Source organism: Lepisma saccharinum, chromosome 14, assembly GCF_977018435.1.
Source record: "Lepisma saccharinum chromosome 14, izLepSacc3.1, whole genome shotgun sequence".
Lineage (NCBI taxonomy): Eukaryota > Metazoa > Arthropoda > Insecta > Zygentoma > Lepismatidae > Lepisma > Lepisma saccharinum.
In genome coordinates this window covers 75,645,001-75,665,427 of record NC_139242.1, presented here as the reverse complement: position 1 = coordinate 75,665,427, position 20,427 = coordinate 75,645,001, and the positions used below count along the sequence as shown (strand labels likewise).

Below are 20,427 nucleotides of genomic sequence, written 5' to 3'. Positions count from 1 at the left end.
ATAATAGAAGATTGGGATAAATAAATAAATACCGGGTAATCAGCTAGTTCCATTGGTTCCGATAATAGATAATGCTTGGATTTGCATTTACAGAAATTGGGCACGCTGCCCCATTGGTGAACCACTGCTTGTGAGGTTGTGAGGCACCTCTTATTAATTCTCATAGCTCCTCGTGATTTCCTTCGGCGCCCCAAGCTCGAAAATGAATGAAATGGTTTGAAGCTATGTAACTTGAGTGGAACTTCGTATCCGTGCAAAAATTCGCCCTTCTTCTTTCTCTCTCTTATCATTCTCTCATTCACCTCGAATTTGCTTTGCCTCCGGGATATGACGTCATGATCTCAGCTTCTCATCTCATGTTCACAAGAGTGTACTCTCACTTCGCTCGCTGAATTTAACTCGTTGCTCTTTCTGACTCTAAAAATAAATATTCTGCTTGATGAAAGAGCGGAAATGAGAGAATGGAAAAGATGCTACAAGGGAGAAAGTCAACTGAATTGACGGGGGAGTAAGAAATTCCGAATCACTGGTGCATAGGGCACATTACCTATAAGCTGTTTAGACAAGATAGAGAGAAGCTTATTATTCTATTTTAATTACACGCAAGAAACACAAAACACTCCTTACTTCAAATTATTCATCACACCACTTCATGAACAGCCTTTACCAAGATTTTCTGTTTGAGAAGCGAATAACAAACAAACAAACAAAGTCTACTTGTAAATAATGTCGGTCTTTCATCAATATTTTGGTCACCAATAGGCTAATGAAGGTAAATACTCTTTTCCCGAAATTTAAGACTTAGCATAATCATTAATTCAACAAATAGAAAAACACATCTCTAAATTAATTAATGAAAAGCAGTTGCTCTTATTATATCCAAACCACTATTTTCTCGTAAGTGTAAATGAATATCACCTCACGTAGTGGAAACAATGTGAAAACTGTTCTAATAATGATACCTGGTATATGTACAAACACACTTACATAATACAGCGTGTCCGGCTTAAAAGTACAATAAAAGAAAAAATCATGACGTATTTAACCAAGAGCACCTTAAGCCTTACGTAGTTTGAAAGGTGTTGTGTAAGGTGCTGCCACCTAGGCAATCAAAGCTGCACTATGCCAGTGCCTGGGTCAGTACGTCCTCCGATCCACACCGGTCGGTATACCTTGCTTATCTCTGGCTCCAGCTAGCACGACAAACACTACAAAAGGTAATCTCATAATGTTTTTTTTTTCCGCGCTTGCAAAACGTCAGCACTTGAATTGCGCGCGTGCGTGTGCGAACTGAACTGAACTGAATTGAACAGTTGTAGCGTCAGCAACCATGTGGACTCCGCAGCAGAAGGCGTGGTGTGTTCTTGATTTTTTTCTTTTGAGTTTTGTAAAGTCACAAGTATACCAGACAAAGAGGTCGTACGTAACCTTCCTGATCTACGACATCGCATTTGTGCTGCAATCCGAAATGTGACTCCAGTAATGCTGAAGAAAACATGGGCGGAGCTTGAATACAGGTTGGACATCTGTAGAGCAACTAATGGTATTGAGGTGTACTCGGTATGTAAAAAAAAAAAAAAAATTGAGTTGCTCTATAGGTAGAAGAAAACTCTACGGAAATATCTTAATAAACTTGAAACTTATAAAATGTTCTTCTGTTGTACTTTTAAGCCGGACACACTGTACATACATTAAGTTGCTGAACGATCACTGACACTATTTATTACGAATTGCAAACAACTAATGCGAGAATAGAAACTTTTATCCGTCCGTTCTTCTGATTCGCGTTAGTGAAACAGTATTTAACCAGTTGCGACCTTATGTCAACGTTTGATAACCCTGTATTGCTTGATCTTCTTGTTAAGAAGATTGTGAATCACGCCTCTTCCTCCTCCGAAACGAACGTCACTATGATTGACAGACCGAGTTTTTCGCAGCACTTCCTTGTTTGCAGAGCTGCCAACATAATTTCGAGAAACGATGGACTTTATATATATATATATATATATATATATATATATATATATATATATATATATATATTCAAAATGACGAGGTGTGTATTATCAAGGTCAGATCTTGACTTTGTTCATAATGCCGAACAGCCGTGAAATTCCAAAGGATCTTATTTAAAAGAGGTATTTTCTGCACTATAAGTATCAGAAATTTCTTGAAATTTAACAGGTTTTATTCCGGGAGTTCATAAACAATCATTTGAAGGGGAAATAGTGTGTACAATTCGAGATCTTCACCACAGCGGGAAATTTCCCGTTCCGAAAGTTCCCCGACTTGGTCGGGAAAATGAGAATTTTTATTTACTGAAACTGACAGCCTGTAACATTATTACTGTTTAATCATTATCGTTTTTATCACCATAACAAACTCAGTTATAAAGAGTGCCGGAACTTCTTTTGCCCAGAGAATACTCTACACACGCACACACACACTAGAGTAGTGCATCGGACCACTTTCGCTCGCTCAAACTCGTTCGAGTCTCCCACGCTCGAGCGTGATTCGCTCGAACGTACCGTAGTGGAATGATTGACAACGTCCCGTATTTCAGATTCTAAGAAGCAACACTGTGAAAACCTAAAACCCAAACATGGAAGGAAAACACTCTCTGCAATTACAATTCTAAATCATAATTCCGCATATTATTATGTAAGGCTCAAATACAATACATGTGAAAGTATGCAACATCTACAGACCGAAATATAAAATGGATGCACATGCTGACAGACCTGCCTAAGCAATTACAAATATCGTATCACAGTGCAAGAAGTCCATAGACTAATGACGAAAATACGTGTACTAATAAGGGTTCGAGAGGTCGAGTGTATTTCGTTCGTTCGATCGTTTCTCGCTCGAGCGGAAGAACTATCAATATGCCATCTAGCGCTGCCCGTGTGAACTATTTTCCGCTCGGGCGAAAAACGCTGACACACACACCATCACATTCCTCGACGCTCACCCATAGTTGTCAAATATTTTTAGAGAAATGTTAGCACTCTTTTCTGAAAATAACAAGCTTCTATTATTCAAATTTCATTAATTTGTGCAGCAAACAGAAAGAAGAAAAAGTGTTGTACTGAAATCTATATCATTATACTGGGTGTTCCATTTACAACGCAACCCGGACTTGAGGATAGTACAACTTTTGAACCGGAAATGGTACACATATAATCCTTATACCGAATTGAAACCTCGTTCATGCATATATTTTTAAACGGGGGAACAATGATTGGATTTCATTAGTGTCCACGCAGTGTTGCCAGATGTAACGGGAAATGTAAATGAAATTTTTTACAAAGCATGAAAAATGACACATAACACACATGTACGAACATGCCATCGGTAATTTTCAGTTTGGTTAGGTGGATTAACTCGGCATCTGTGGCAGTGAAAAAAGAAATGTTCATTTCAACCGATAGCCAATCGGATGAGGCGTCTTGAAGGGGGAACTAGGAAAATCGTTGTTTTAAGAAATTAAGACTGTGCATTGGCAACACTGCTGGTGTTTCAGTGCCACAAAAGATGTGTTTCGAAACTGTATCCATCATGCAATTACTGAAGAAAACAATAAAACATAAATTTGGAAATTTTAATGAAAATAGTGTTACTTACATGCATCTGGCAACCATGCGATGAGGTTACATTCTCCCCAACGAGCTATATATATGAATGGCTTATTGCAGAAAGGGACCTGAGTCACATTTTTGAGGTATCGGAGTTAATTTTTTCATCTCCACTGTGTCTAGCAGCATACTGCAGGGGGGTGCATTGAGGGTTGCAAAATTAACTATTCATTATGTTGAATATTTGAGCCAACAACGGCACATTTCTTTCTTACACTATTAATATTATACGATTTTTCATTGTTTTTCTCAGAATTGTGCAAAAGTGACTCAGGTCCCTTTCTGCAATAAGCCATTCATATGTATAAACACTAGAGAGGCACCGAGGCAGCCATCTTTGAAACAATTTGAGCGGGGAGCAGGTAGCCCGTAAGACTTACGGCGCAGACGTTAACAAGCCGTAACCCATGTTACAGCTAACTTGAATTTGCACGCATATTGCCTTGCGGAACTTTCCTCTTTTGCACAGAAAGATACAAAAGACACAAAGTAACTTTGAGAATTAAATACTTTCTTCCTTTGTGTTTATTCAACAAGGTTCCGATAAATATTTAACTGCAGTATCTTTTCATATTCGGTCCTAGGGAGGGGCACCCCGGGCCCTGCGCCAAATAAAATAACTGTTTACATCCAGTTTTTACAAGTTTATAGGACGCTAGTGCTTCCAATTAAGAAACTAATCTCATTTTTCTTGACTTCACAGGCTTAAATATATCCAAAATCACTGAAATCATATTCCAAACAAAGAACTACATAAGATTCGCGTTCAAATATATTAATAAAAAGTTGTTAATGTGTACTATTCGTTTAATTATAGAATGAAACCATGAAGTGAGATTATTATTGTACATGAAAGAGAGTTTCACAACAGCGTCAATATTCAATGCAAAGTAAACAAAAGAGAATTATGATAAAGTGTTATTGGTTATGATAAGAAATTTCCACTTTGTATGTAGACAATGTAACCTGCAAGAAAAGGAATGTGAAATGTTGTTTTGAACGACACCTGTTTTTTTTAACAATGCCCTGAGATTTGCGAGGTCCCAAACCCTATAACATTGTGTACATTTTTCAATTTCATTATTCATACAGGGTGATTCAAAAGTCGCGCGACATAGGACAACTCCGTTATTTGTGCAAATACCGAAAAAACGATTGAGGGCAAAATTGTTGGACATATGTTTGAAATCATGACCGTGATGTTGCGTTTGTATTATTTTCATTGTGTGCAGGAAACAAGAACAAAATTGTTGGAAAATACGTTTTAAATCATGACCGTAATGTTGAATTTTTCTTTTCTTTTTCAGTAATCAACAACAATGTCCCAGTACACAATTTAGGAAAGAGTGGAAATGGTTCTTATCCATGTTGCAGGGATGAGTCTACGGGAAGCTGCGAAGGAATATCACAGACGGCATCCAGATCAACCACGACCACATCATGCAACCATTGGTCGTTTACTGGAGCGGTTCAAGGCAACAGGCAGTATCCATGGCAAACGACGGTCTGGACGGCCACGTACAGCAACAGATCATGCAACCTCAGCTAGCATACTAGGTAAGCTGGCAGTCAGTCCAACACGGTCAACACGAAAAGTGGCTCAAGAATGTGGCATCAGTCAAGCATCCGTGTCCAGGATACTATCCAGAAATCATTTCCATCCATATCGTGTGCATTTTGTCCAGGAACTGCATGGAGATGACACAGATAGACGGGTGCAGTTCTGTGAGTGGTTTACTGAAAGACGAACGCAGCAGCCACACCTTGAAGCTGATATTCTTTTCAGCGATGAGGCCTGTTTCCATCTGAACGGAACAGTGAATAGACAAAACGCTGTGTATTGGGCAACCGAGAACCCATACATTGCTGTAGATGCTCATCATCAGACTGATTCAAGGTTAAATGTGCGGTGTGGCATACACGGGGATGTTCTCATCGGTCTCGTATTTCTTAACAACAAGCTCACTGCTGAACTGTACAGAGAGCATCTCGAGATGACACTCCTGCCCTATTTAGATAATCTACTCCTAGCAAAACGACGGGGGGTTTTCTTTCAGCAAGATGGAGCACCGCCGCATTTCGTACTAACAACTCGCGAATTGCTGAATGAAGTTTTACCTCGGCGTTGGATAGGTCGCAGGGGTCCCGTGGAATGGCCGCCTAGGTCGCCAGATTTGACTACCATTGACTTCTTCCTCTGGGGTCATCTCAAATCTGTCGTGTACAGAAACACTGCAGGAACTTCAGAAAAACATCAGAGGAGCCTGTGCAGCAATAACACCTATGGTGTTACGTAATGTGCGCAAGAGTTCTGTGAACCGTATTCGGATGTGCAATCAATTTGAACAATTCCTCCGGTAGTGTCCCAGCGGTGCAGCTGCTGGACATGTCAGTTCAGGTCGTTCCTTTGTATCAGTTTGCCACTCCGTGCGGTTGCTATTGCTATTGCGATTGTCAATTTTGTTGTTCGGTCGTAAATGGAGTACGGCTATGACATTGATTTGTTTGTGTTTCTTTCCGTTTGCCATTTTGACAGTCATTTTGTTTTGTTTTGTTTGTGATTTCAAGCAGACTAATAAATGATCATCTGCTGTCGCAATAATTACGCTCATGATTTCCAACAATGTATTTCCTACACTTATGCCTTCTATCGTTTCTTCGGTATCTGCACAAATAACGGAGTTGTTCTATGTCGCGCGACTTTTGAATCACCCTGTATAATAATACTCTACCACAGGGGTTTCCAACTGGCGGCCCGCGATGCCTTTTTTTTGCGGCCCGCGAAGCCAGTTTGGAAAATACATTAAGTTTATGTATTTTTATTAAAATACGTTCTATTTTTACTGAAGGAACAATTTCAGAGTAAGGACTTCCTTAAACAACTGGCGTTTATAACAGATATCACAGGTCATCTGAACGAACTGAACTGGAAACTCCAGGAAAGAAACCAGCTGGTGTCAGATTTAATGGGAAACATAAATGGGTTTCGTACTAAACTGAAGAGTTTCAACGTTACTTTGGAGAGGAATAATCTGGTCCATTTTCCAAGCTCTCGGCGGCTAGCAGAAGATGAAGAAACCCTGGACATTTTTTAATTCAGTGCAAATATTAAAGAAATAATGGATGAGTTTGACTCCAGATTAAAGATTCTGAAGAACTTAAAAGCAGCATCCAGCTATTTAGAAATCCTCTTGGCGTTAACATCGAAGAACAAGAAGTTTCTCTCCTACTTGAATTGTGTGATTTGCAAGGCGACGTGTTCCTTCAAACTGGCCAAGAAAAGAGGCCAGAGTTTTTAAAATACCTTTCAAACGAACGCTTTCCAAACCTTCGTAGTTTTGGACAAAGAATGACATGGATGTTCGGCAGCACATACACGTGTGAAAGTGTTTTTTCTTCAATGAAGTTCATCAAGAACCGCTACAGAAGTCGATTGGTAGATTCTTCACTGCTTCACCTTCTGAGACTTTCAAATAAAGAAATTGAAGTGAATATTCCAACTTTAATAAAAGAAGCAGATCGGCCTCAATTTGCATATTGAACACTTAGTATGAAGGATTCTTATTTGTATGGTGTGTTTTTCATTTCTTTCAATTCATCCATAAGTATTGGGTTTTTGTGAAATAAATTGTAATTATAAAATTTTGATTTGTGATTCCATTGTTTTTAATGCTTAATTTTAGAAATTTAGGTCATGCGAAAATAAGTACTACATTCTCAGTTCAGTACTTACAATTTTTGTAATTTTTAATCCCCCCCAAAAAAAAAAATGCGGCCCGCCAATCAACTGCTGGATATAATTTTGGCCCTCGGACCTTTTGAAGTTGGAAACCACTGCTCTACCATAAGACACCAAACCTAATGTACAGTCACGGACACTTCTGGATTGTAACAGCCCCATATACTTTCAATAGGATTGCTACAATCCAGAAGTATCCGTGACTGTACTGGTTTGAAGTTAATTTCCAGTCACGGTGGAAAGAAATATATTCTACTCATTTATCAAAAATAAATACGTATATAAATTATCGATTTTGCGAGGCCCCTGTAAGAGTAGGCTCTAGGCGACTCCTTGTTCGCCTATACAGGTATACAGGGCCTTCTCTGACCAACCTGTATTGAGGTGAAACAAAGTCAGAATTTTTGCGAGCATATACTCTTGGTGAAAAATAAAATGTCCAGTAAATACAGGCTGCATTCATGCGACAAACGTCTGCTTTCAGTATGTGATACTTAACAAGATGTTCGTATCCCGCACGAATGCAACAAGTGAAAACCAAAGACAATTCAATTCTGCTTCCAAGAAAACAATGCTCTTTTAGGTTTCCTTGGACGCCGAGTTGTTTACATTATTACATAGATTACATCCCACACAAATGACAAATTCTTCCCGTCCTGAATGTCGGGATTAAAAAATTTTCCCGTCCTGATCCAAAAAAATTCTGTCCCGCACGCCCCTAATGTGCCATTATTCATGCTTTGTAAAAAAAAATAATTTACTCTTCCCGTTACTTCTGGCAACACTGCGTGGACACTAATGAAATCCAATCATTGTTCTCCCGTTTAAAAATATATGCATGAACGAGGCTTCAATTTGGTATAAGGATTATATGTGTATCACTTCCGGTTCTAAAGTTGTACTATCCTCAAGACCGGGTTGCGTTGTAAATGGAACACCTTGTATCAGTGGCGTAGCGCAGTTCTCTGGGGCCCCCCTGCAAGTAAAATATTGGGGCCCTCCTCAGTGGAAAGAAGAAACATCGAGATGATGCCAGAGTGGAACGGACACACAATAGTTTTAGCACACTCCTCCCCCCAGTTGTAAAATGAATTAACTTTAACCCTCAGCTTTTGTCGAAACCTAAGTTTTGTCGACTTATATCAGTTTAGTTGTTTGTCGAAACTAAATCAGCGTTGTCTGAATCTCTGATAAATAACTGGATGAAGAAATGAGAAATGTTTTCTCTTACTTCAAAGCGGTGGCACAGCCAGGATTCTTTTTTAAGAAGGGTAGAGACTTCACACAGCCAACTATTTTGTTCGTGATCCTTTGTATTTTTTGTTCGAAACGTTTTTCTTATGTAGGTTACATATAATACACTATTTAAAAAATACTGTTTGGGGAAATTGTTTAATGGATAGTAAACACTCCTTTTTTGGACTTAGAGGTGGATGCACCTTCAACCCACAAAGCCATCCTCTGGCTATGCCAGGCCAAGATTCAACGTAAGAGACGCTCACATTACGCTTCTAATACTGAGTTATATACTCAAGCAAACTTATCATTTTAGCTACGGGGGTTGAACTGGACCTCTATGGTGACCTAATATCAAAGGGTCAATTGCAATCTGCTGCTAAGAAATAGAGGCGGACTCAAGTCTTGAGAGATAGAAAATTAAGCAGCGACTGGACTTTATTCACTGAAAATTTGTCAATCAATGAAATGGCTATTGGAGCGATTGGAGCACTTTGACCACTGCATACGTTGTATACACGGCGTGGCTAAATTGGGGCTACTGAACCTAAGGGCAAAAGGAAAATTGCCCCTGGGCTCAACATCCTGAGTTTTTGGGCCCCTTTGAAGTACGTATAATGTAACAGGTGTGGCAATGTGGGAAATTTATCTCAGGTCTTATTTCAATCTCATTCTGAGGCTTGGGGGTCCCCCATGAACATATTTGGTGGGAAGTTACATTTTAAATATCACGTAATATTAATGGTAATAAAAAAGGTCATAAATTAATAAGTTTGTTTGTTTAGGCATTGTGCAACAATAAGGCATCGACCGGTTGAACAACTCAATCTTTCTACTCGATTCACAACTGTACTACACTACACTCTACTACGTTTACGAAAGCTATGTAGCTATAAAGGTATGAGATGACAGAAGTTCCTATCGATTGCAATCTATGAGCAAGTAACTTAATTCTGAATTTTGGAGGAGACCCATAATGTCAAGTTGCCCGGGCCCCTCTGGCTGAGACAACACACCACTGCTTATTATCGCAGACGTCGTCATATGATATGTTACTGGGAACCAAATTTCTGTTTCGTAAATTTATTTTTTAAATAAGCGACAGTAACTACTGAATTTAAAATTTCAGGATCACAAAGAGAGAACATAGCGGGGCCCCTGCAGCTCGGGGGCGCCCCGCATTGCAAGGGTTGCGGGGGCGGCTGCTACGCCACTGCCCTGTAGAATAGTTTAATGGCGCTAATTTATTCATGCAACCTTCGTAAGGAATCAAAGTAGAGTACCTGTTGCAGCGAGAAAGCACCAGTTCCTCTAGTTACCGTCAGATGTCAGGCGTCGAACTGCGTCTGCCATCTATCGGTGGAAATAACAACTACATGAATTATCGCTGGCACCTATTACCTAGCACCCTGCTATTCTATAGCAGAATCTACAAACGAGTCTCTGGGAGCGAGAAATCTAATTCAAATGAATATGTTTTTAGGAAATGGAAATAAAATTATGTCCAAATTCTATCTTCTTCTACACCACCTGAGGCGTAGCGGACATGCTTCAAACAAAAAGGAGTATGCCGACCAAGGTTTATTTATATCACGGTCCATCCTCTTAACATTTTTCTTTATCCTGTCCAATTTAGTGCGCGGACAATTTTATGGCAGGAAATCAGTAGATATTTGGGGGTTTCACTTTCACGTAAGACAAGCAGGCAATTGTCCTTAGTCGTCGGATTCTAATTAACGATATTACATAAATGTAGTGAATAATGAGTAATGCAAGTTCAAAACTCAAAAAGGAGATGTATAATTGAACTTAAAACTGCAGTTATCTGAAAATAATTAATTACTTTTCATTTTGATATACATATGTACTATTACTACTACTTTGAAAAACTGAAAATTTCTTCAGTATATACCGAGTTGAATGGTGACACTTATTTTCACATAATGAACCCCCCCCCCCGGCAAAGGAAGTATCTAGGGGTTACTTCAACACTTGAAACGTTTAATAGGAACAAGGGTCGAGTAACGCCTTGTATAATTTCCTTCTCCCCTTGCCTGAGACAAGTGTAAATTTCTGCGTCGCATATTCTGACTTCCTAGTTTTTAATTTGATTGGCGCCCTCTGTGCATGGCGCCTTAGACTTCAGCCGCCCCAAAAACGGGGCATCCCAAGGAAATCAGTTTACCCACTCCCTCCTGGAAAATCGATTAGGCCTAATTAAAAAAAGTATTGTTATTATTTATTAAATGATGGATCACATAAATGATACATCATAAACAATACATGAAATATGATCTCCCGGTATGACTTACACAGCATTTCTCATTCTTTTTGATCAACCTTTGATGTTAGTCCCATGCTGAAGTTGAGTAATGCGAGAAGTATTTAGCAGAAGAACCAATCTTCTTGAGAAAAGCTTTATATCCACCAATCGTTCATAAATCTCCCCGAAAACCCTCATCTTTCGTTAAAAGAAGTAAATGGGTAGCTTGGCAGACATCTGGCGGACGCTTAGTAAACTACACGTGCACAACGAACGATCTGCTTCAACCAATCCGGTTGTGAGAGACATCTGTTGAGCGAATTGCAAATCAGAACCGATTTGAAAATAGCTTGCATGCGGATGATAAATATGAAAGAACATCGAGATTTGCGTGGACGGAACTATTCTTAGTGCATGATTGGCAAACACTTCCAAGAGCAGAGAAATGGGTTCGTTATTCATCTCTGCACGAACTTGCTTCTATTTTGGAGAATTACAGAGAAATATATTGATTTGAAGTTTCAAGAATAGCTCAAGACAGCAAACAAAAGCATATTCCTATCTTGTCAGTAGAGGCATCCTTTTATTTGATATTCTTTCATTTCATTTTCTTTAATTTGACATGCGATGCTCGCTTCTCTATGATATTTACGGCACTCTTACTTAAGTTTATTTTGTTTACAAGTTCTTCTATATACGAGGGTGAAGATATTTGTGGGGGAGGGGGTACACATGTGCATATAAAGAATAAAACAAACTCTCACACGGTTCACTCTTAACTTTACTGTTTTTTAGTCATGTATGCTGACTTAGATTCCATGCTATTTTTCGTCATCATAGCAACGAAAGCTGCAAATAGTATATAATTTATATACCGCTTTACGAAAGAGAATAACAGAAAACTTAATCAATATACATTGCCTGATAAGTATAAAATCATATTTCAATAACGTTTATTAAAATCTAATAAAGTTGTGCTGGTCTATGGACAGGTGGCCGCGGTGGCTCAGTCGGTAACGTGTCTGACTACCATGCTCAAGGTCCCGGGTTCGATCCCCGGCCGGTTCAAATCCGGGAACTTTTCTAACGGTGGAAGCGGCCCCGGCGCCCACCCAGCGTCGAATAACATGGGTACCTGGGGGGAACCCTGGGGGGTAAAGGCGGTTAGGGGCGTGATGCTGATCACATCACCCCCACTCACGACCGGATCAAGAAAGTGTGGGGCGTTACCCCCACACCCCCTATACGCCTTCATGGCGTGGTGCTATGCACAGGGGAGCACTTTACCTTTTTTTAGTCTATGCACCGTCAAACATATCCCTTATTTTCAATTTCTGCTTTGGAATTTTTACATCTATCCTATCCTATCTGGATAGGATGGAGGATATGTATTAGGTAAAGTGCAAGAGTAAATTAGATAGTGTTACCTTCTGTAACTGAAGACTTGTCTCTATTGAGGGTTTTTAAATACATTAGAAATACATTATAAAATTCTCATCCTAGCGATTGGCCAAAACTGACAGCATAGAGAAGTAAAATAAATGACATCATCAGTCAAACCAGGGTTGTTGAAGGTCTAGGATCCCATAAATTATAATGGGCTCTATTCGGTTCGGTAACAGGACCGGAATCTTCTTTCTTGCCCAATTAAAATTCGGTCCAAGATGTGTATTGCTTCACTTCAATACCGAACTTGGACCGTACTTTAAATTGATCCGGAAAAATGGTTCCGGGACCGAATTCAAGTACTTTGAAGATGAAAAAGGTTCTTCACGATCCAGAACCCATTTACGCCTACTGATTTTACGGGGGAGGAGAGTGTTCATCAGCGCCGTTAATTGATAAAAGTTGTACAACAGTATACAAAGCACGGAAAATTAGTGCACAAAACACTGTACAAAGAAGCTAATACAAATAATCGACAAAAACAGACGTACACGTGGCAACGTTGTAACGGGAGAGCGATGTTGCCCCTACAGCTCTTACTTCGCAACCGAGGTTGTTGACACTCATCGAGGCACACATCTTCGAAGTCGATTGGTGGACAGATAGAGCTATGTAGCAAAAAGTAGATCGGGGTGTAAGGGGTAACCTGCTAGTACACCCTGGACTGCGTTTTGCAGACGAAGGAGGCTCTGGCGACTGTCCCTATGGCCAGTATAATTTTGTGTGTGTTGTCCTGTTTTTTTTGTTTTTTTTGTCCTTGCGTGTGCCGAGTGCCCATTTACAGCCTCAGCTTTTAACGAGTCAGAATATTTTATGAAAAACTAAATATGCTGACCAAGGCAGTAATTTATTTTATTAAAAACATAAACTAAACGTAACGTTTCAACCTTCCAGCAAGGTCTTCTTCAGACTCTGTATCAAGTACAAAAGGTTGAAACGTTACGTTTAATTTATGTTTTTAATAAAATAAATTACTGCCTTGGTCAGCATATTTAGTTTTTCATAATCATGGAAACAAGGCTTAATGGTGTTAGAATATTTTAATGTTTTACTGACTGAGTGAGTGAGTTAGTTTATCTTGCTTCGCGTTTGGTGCCTCTTGACTAATTTCCGAAGATGGGGATGAGTGATGAAATGATGAAATTGATGAATGGACATTCACAAACAACCAAGCCCTAGCGGGATTCGAACCCGGGACCCTTGGCGTTGCAGCGCGATGTGCTAACCACTCGGCCACAGGGTCCGGCTTTAATGTTTTAGTTACAACATGACGTTACAGTTATGTTATTTTAGTTATGGTAAGGGGGCTGGACCCCGTATAAAGTGACGGGTGCAAAATAGCCTTTAAGTGCTAACGCAAACAATAATTGAAATTCAAATTCAAATCCAAAAATTAGATCAGCTCCCACTTACTTTTTTCTTTTAAGAGATGCAAATAGCCTGAACGCTGACGCACTTACCTTGTGGACCATCTGCTCCTCCAAGGTTTCCTCACGCGCCTGCAGGAGCTCGACAGGGGGCGTGTAGTCCCTGTACCCCGTGGGGGAAGGGGTTTTCTTCTCGTCGTCAGCCTTCACCACCTTCAGACCATCGCTGACATCGAAGTACCCGCTGTTGGGGCGCGAGCAGTACCCGCTGCTTGGTCGGGAGTAATCGCTGAGGCTCCCCGTGTACCCGAACTGCTTCCCCGCCTTCGTCTCCTCGGGGGACTCGAACACGTCGTCGCTCATGCTATCGTCCGTCATCTTTCCCCGGATCTCACCACGGGTAGGGGCTACTCTCGGTTAATCTCGTGTGGGTACCAGCAACTCATCGCGAGTCACGCCAAAGAGAGAACGCGGAATACAGACGCTTCGGAGGGCCACGAGAGAGTTTCGGTAAGAGTGGGCATCGAACTCAGGACCAGCGAATCTATTCGGCTCCGAGAACACGTGCGAGAAGGAGTTTTACAGCGTAACCTGAAACGACAAAGAAAGATTTATATTAATGAGCCGTTCCGTTGTTACTTTTGGGACGCCCACACTACATAACTAATTAACTAATAATATGAATTGTAGCTTTCCTGGCGACGTGATTCGAACAGGTGTTCTTGAGTTACCAGCCAGGTTAAATCGAAGTTAGCTTCCAACGCATACATTGCTCTCATCTTCAAAGATGAGATGTTGTTGCAATGTATGCGCTCGAAACGTTGAAGCTCACCGCGTGTAGGGGCTACTGTCGGTTACTCTCGTGTGGGTACCAGCAACTCACAGGATCTCACCACGAGTAGTGGCTACTCTCCGTTAATCTCGTGTGGGTACCAGCAACTCATCGCCAGGTTAAATCAGAGTTAGCTTCCAACGCATACATTGCTCTCATCTTCAGGGATGAGATGTTGTTTCAATGTATGCGCTCGAAACGTTGAAAGCTTACTCCGATTTAACCTGGCTGGTAACCGAGAACACCTGTTCAAATTTACTAATAGTTAACCAACATTTTCTTACAGTTTCTGTACAATGAAATATGAAACTAAACACTGCTGATTAAATATAACTACCCTGAAAATACTTTCCCAGATTTGTAGCTATAAGCAGTGCTCGAAAAATTTTCTTCAATGCTAGGCGCCAGCTCTGAAAATCAGGCGCCAGGAAACCACCTACTAGCAATTGTGCATACTACAGTATGTTCCAAAAGTCGAGCAATTCAAACTTTGAAAATGTATATCATGAAAATCGTAACAGATATTTACACCGGCTTTATGCACTAAACTAATCCTGTAGGGTTTATAAATTTATGTTAGCATCTACCTAAATAAAAGCAATTACATTATTTTCAAATACATTGTTAATTTGCTGAAAACTGATTTTTAACAATAAATACCAACTCTTAAACAATTTGTGGGAGCATTTGTTGGTGTTTGACTGGTTGTAAAAACAGTTGCTTTGTGAGGTACAGCAGAAGCAGGGCATTGTTATTGGTAAACCTTTTGCACATGAGTGTAAGAATGAGTAGTAAAATACTCTTCAGCAATGTACATGCACTGCTCCAATGAATACGCCATGCTGAATCAATTAAAACAAACAGGCACAGTAGCGACGAAAGTGAGCGAAGAGAATTCAATGTAACCAGGGGCAGCCTAGGATTCTCTCAAAAGTCCAATTTCGGCACAAAATCTTGATTTTTCACGTAAATGTATAGCCAATACTTACACACATGTTGCATGCGACTGTTGGCAATATTTCGACCTGCTAGTGTTGCCATATACGGAGATATGTACCAAGAATGGCACTTTTCAGTCAACCCATAAAATCGCCAGTCAAAAATTCATCAAATGTTGCACATGACCAATATTGGTCGCAAATGACAGACTGACATGGCATCAGTCATCAAATGTCTAATTATGACCCTTCCATAATTTCTTACATATTTTTCTTACTCAGAAGTTCATTTCTGGAAAAAATTGAATACTGCTTTCCGTCAGTTATTAATTTATATAATTTTCTGTACGGAGTGAACTGATAATTTTAAGCGTTGAAAAAGATCTCAATGGATGAGGCTTTATAATGCAGAAAACCCGGTGTAAATATCTCTTACGGTTTTCATGATATACATTTCCAAAGTTTGGGTTGTGCGACTTTTTAAACACTCTTTATAAGATGCTAAGCATCACGGTATTCAAAACATCGCTAAATTAATTGAGAAAGCAGGAAATGGGTTGTTGGGGGCAAAGGGTAAGAAATTGTTACTGACTGTATGGAATGTTCACAACGTTGATTAAAAAAAAAACATTTGCTAACTTACGCTGTACTGCAATTTTAACTTAATTTTTCGAGTGAACAATTTCTTGTCACGGGTTGGATATAAAACACTGCCTTTTTACTTAATAAGAAATGTATTTTAATTTCTGTTCAAATCATAAAAAATGCACTATTTAAGACAAATGGCACTTTTTATATTCTCGTGGAGTTGAAGGGGAAAAATGTACCCAAGAAGCGAAATATTGAAAGAAGGAAAAAGCAAGGAATTTGAGAAATCGAAAAAAATGTCAAAAACATGGGTGCTGGAGAGAGAGATAAACCGAGTCCCGTAGCACCTGGCTAAAGGCCAACAAACAAAAACAAAGCAACAATCACACTTGTTGGAACCTAGAACGCGCTGGTTTAATCTCTGGGCCGCAGAGCCTCGCTTAGTTGGTCGCTGAGACTCGCAACGCCGTAGCAAAAGCATTTTTATACAAATCAACTTCGTGCACAGATAGGTCGTTCCAGATGGAGCTTTATTATTAGTGGTAACATTATAGTATAAGGGAAACGGATTTCTTCAAATTTACAGGAGAAAGTACTTACGGAAATCATTTTCTGTAGCGTTGTGGAAGTTCGTGAATGTAGTTTTGATGCATTTTAATGCGAATACTTTTCGTTTTCTGCGAAAATCTCTGTCCGACACGCTGTTTCTGCTGCCGCCATTTGCTTTCTGCACGATGTTCCGTGTGTTAAGATGATGCAACCCCATAGTCAGTGTTTCAGCCTCGCCAGAACATGACGTGTCGAGTATTTTTTTCTTTAACTATGCTTGCCTAACCTAACCTAACCTTACGGAAAATGGTTTTTGGGGCTAACGTAAATGGTTTGTGGGGCTAACGTCAATGGTTTTGGGGGCTAACGTCAATGGTTTTGGGGGCTAACGTCAATGGTTTGCGACATATTAGCATAATTTCAAATCCGGGCACAAAAGTAGGTATTTTCCGGTGAACGAGATTGCAACACTGCATAAATCGACAAAACACTCGCACAACGCGCCCTGAACCAGTACGCTATCGCCCGCCATAATGTGTTACAGAATCGAAATAACAAGTAACAGTAAGTACTCGTAAATGTAAGAAATAAGACATTATCTTAGTTAGAAATGCATTATTTCACCTTAGGAAATGTTCCGCATTCCAAAATAGTACGTTAGCAATGTAAAAAGTGCGAAATATATCATTTATAGGTGTCACCCCCATACTATAATAGTACCTTATTATTATTATTACTAGGATTTCTATGACCTAAAAATAACCAAAATAAAATATGCTGTTATGACCTAAAATTGTACAGGGTGTCCCACTCGTAAGGGGCCCCGGAAAAAGTGTTATAAAAATCTTAATAAAAGAGGATATGAAACCAAATGTGTACATGACATACCTTTATGGTTGAGAAATGAAGGTACATTACAAGAAGTGCTGGAAGTGACATCCCCCACCTGTATACACAGTTCAACACGGCGCTGCATGTTCGTGAATGTTGCTGCCAGAGTATTCGGCGTGACTGCCTGGATTTCACGGCGGATGTTCTCACGTAATTCGTCGATGGTGCGTGGTTTGTACTTGTACACACTACCTTTAAGTGGGACACCCTGTACAAAATTTGCTCTTTTGTAACTGGACTGTTTCAATCATCAATATCTAAATGCTGAGATATTTTCACATACGTACTATTTTTAGTTTACTTTATGGGCCCTGAGTTACGATGCACAATGAACACTTTCTGTAAATTTTCAAATAAAAGTGAAAAAGATTTTGCTACAGTCCAAAAAAAAAACTCTCGAGTAAACATGGGAGTAAGAATGAATCCACTTCGAAAATGTCTGTATATTTCTTGAAAATGCAAACATATGGTGAATATGACCGAAAATCCATCAAAATATGCTCTTTCACGCAAAAATGACCAAATATGCCAAAATATGTCCTTAAAAAGCTCCTTATCTTAATTTGTTTCTTCATAATATGAATTTCGATATGTTTGGGGCACACATCACCCTTTACCAAAATAAAATATGCTAAGTCATGAAAATCCTAGCCATAATTATTATATTTGTCCCGAGCAAATGAAAAGCGTCACGACAGAGTGAGAAGGAACAACACAAAGAAACGTATCAATCGATATTGATTGTCGACTTGCCAGCAGAACTGCAGTGTAGGCAGGTGTGGAAAAAACCGCGCGAAACCTCTAATTGTGTCTGCTCTAATTTCAGGAACACAATGCCACTGTGGCCATGAGCTCTTAACCCTGTTATTAGAATTCAAGTGATTCCGATAATGTGGGATGAGGGTTCGCAGGGTCGTTCTGTTTTATAGGAAAATGGGCGAACGCTTCTCGAGCTGCCACTTATATAGCACATCCTTCCTCTACCGCAACCCGCGCAGCAGTATGTAAAGCTGGTATCGTAAATAACAGGATAAAAAGACAAGTCAAAACTAAACCAATTGCGTCAGCAGGATGGTGGAATAACCGCGAAAGAGATTAAGCGCGCAACGGAGTAACCGCGACAGGAATAAGCGCGAAAAGTTTAAACGCGAATTGTAATAATCGCGAAAGGTTTAAACGCGAATTGTAATAATGGCGAGAGGTTTAAACGCGAAATGTAGTAAACGCGATAGGTTTAAACGCAAGATGTAATAAGTGCGAAACGTTTAAACGCGAAATGTAATAAGCGCGACAGGTTTAAACGCGAAATGTAATAAGCGCGAAAGGTTAAAACACGAAATGTAATAATCGCGAAAGGTTTAAACACGAAATGTAATAATCGCGAGAGGTTTAAACGCGAAATGTAGTAAACGCGATAGGTTTAAACGCGAGATGTAATAAGCGCGAAAAGTTTAAACGCGAAATGTAATAAGCACGAAAGGTTTAAACGCGAAATGTAGTAAACGCGATAGGTTTAAACGCGAAAAGTTTAAACGCGAAATGTAGTAAACGCGACAGGTTTAAACGCGAAATGTAGTAAACGCGATAGGTTTAAACGCGAGATGCAATAAGCGCGAAAAGTTTAAACGCGAAATGCAATAAGCGCGAAAGGTTTAAACGCGAAATGTAATAAGCGCGAAAGGTTTAAACGCGAATTGTAATAATCGCGACAAGTTTAAACGCGAAACGTAGCAAACGCGACAAGTTTAAACGCGAAATGTAATAAGCGCGAAAAGTTTAAACGCGAAATGTAATAAGCGCGAAAGGTTTACACGCGAAATGTAATAAGCGGGAAAGGAATTACAGCGAAACGGATTAATCGCGAAACCAAAATTGAACATACGAATAAGCGCGAAACCCATCGCCGCTGTTGTCTGGCTTTCGAGACGGGAGTCCGCGATTACGGCCAGGTTATTAACCCTTAGTTCGCCGCCGTAACACATATGTTACAAAAAAAGTATGTCCCTTGTAGCCGCTGTAACACATATGTTACAAACAGCTTTAGGTACAATTATCGAGGGTTTGCCACACTTATATTTGTATATTGAGGTTGAAACACTGACAGTTCGTTCGGGAACATGTTTTGCAATTGTGTTTCGAAAATTCCAAATCCCCCCACCCCCTCCTTTCTCGGAATATGTCACGTGTTTGGGCTCACCCAAACACGTGTTCGCTCTTCAATTGACAGACACAATAAATGCTTGGTATTTACGATGCTGTTTTCCTCCAAGCTTCCAACGCTGTGATTTAGTACTGATAAGGCACACATTCTTCTTTGTGTTTAGACCTGGTGATCGAGCTGAAGTAGTGGCAGGGGTGGGGGGTAGGGCAAGGAGAGAGGGGATTGGATGAGATTTGGCAGTGTCAGCTTTCTGTCGCCTCTATGTTAGAAATGCAATGAAGCTTGACGATAACCAGAGGCCAAAAGCATGAGTCTAAAGCATGCGTCTATCCAGAAGTATAGACAAAAGAAAGGATTGCAAGGGCTCCCTCCCTCCTCTGTTAGGACTAACAATGGCCTCACCATAAACACTTCGTATCATATAACAGCTCATCGATTTCCCTAACGCACAAACGTTTCCTTCCGGACACAGTAGCTACACAAGATGCAAGTGCGAATGAAAAAAGCAAAAGTTCGGGTTTTCTCCCCAAAGTAGCTGGAGAAGAGGGGGCAAACTCCAAATTTTTATGATTTTTTCATTGAAATTGGGGGGATGCAGCCCCCGCCCGTAAGCCCCCCACGGTTATGGCATCCAAATTTTACATGGTTGCATGCACTGATGTTCTGCCTGCAAAACAAAAGTTATCCGAAGTAGATTGGTCCCATAGTGTCAATTATAACAATTTTGTGAATAATATGCAAATTGACTAAAATTCGCTAGAGTTTTACGTTTTGCCTTATTA

The 20,427-nt window shown here is 40.0% G+C and overlaps 1 protein-coding gene across 1 annotated transcript in view; it reads right to left on the bottom strand.

Moving 5' to 3' along the window:
- LOC145999037 (ras-related protein Rab-37-like) overlaps positions 1-20,427 on the bottom strand; it is a 279,512-nt gene that overhangs the window by 244,948 nt on the left and 14,137 nt on the right. The window contains exon 2 of the mRNA XM_083135956.1: positions 13,780-14,277. Coding sequence (XP_082992082.1) covers positions 13,780-14,064 — 285 coding nt within the window. The 5' untranslated portion in view covers positions 14,065-14,277. The remainder of the gene's footprint in view (positions 1-13,779; positions 14,278-20,427) is intronic.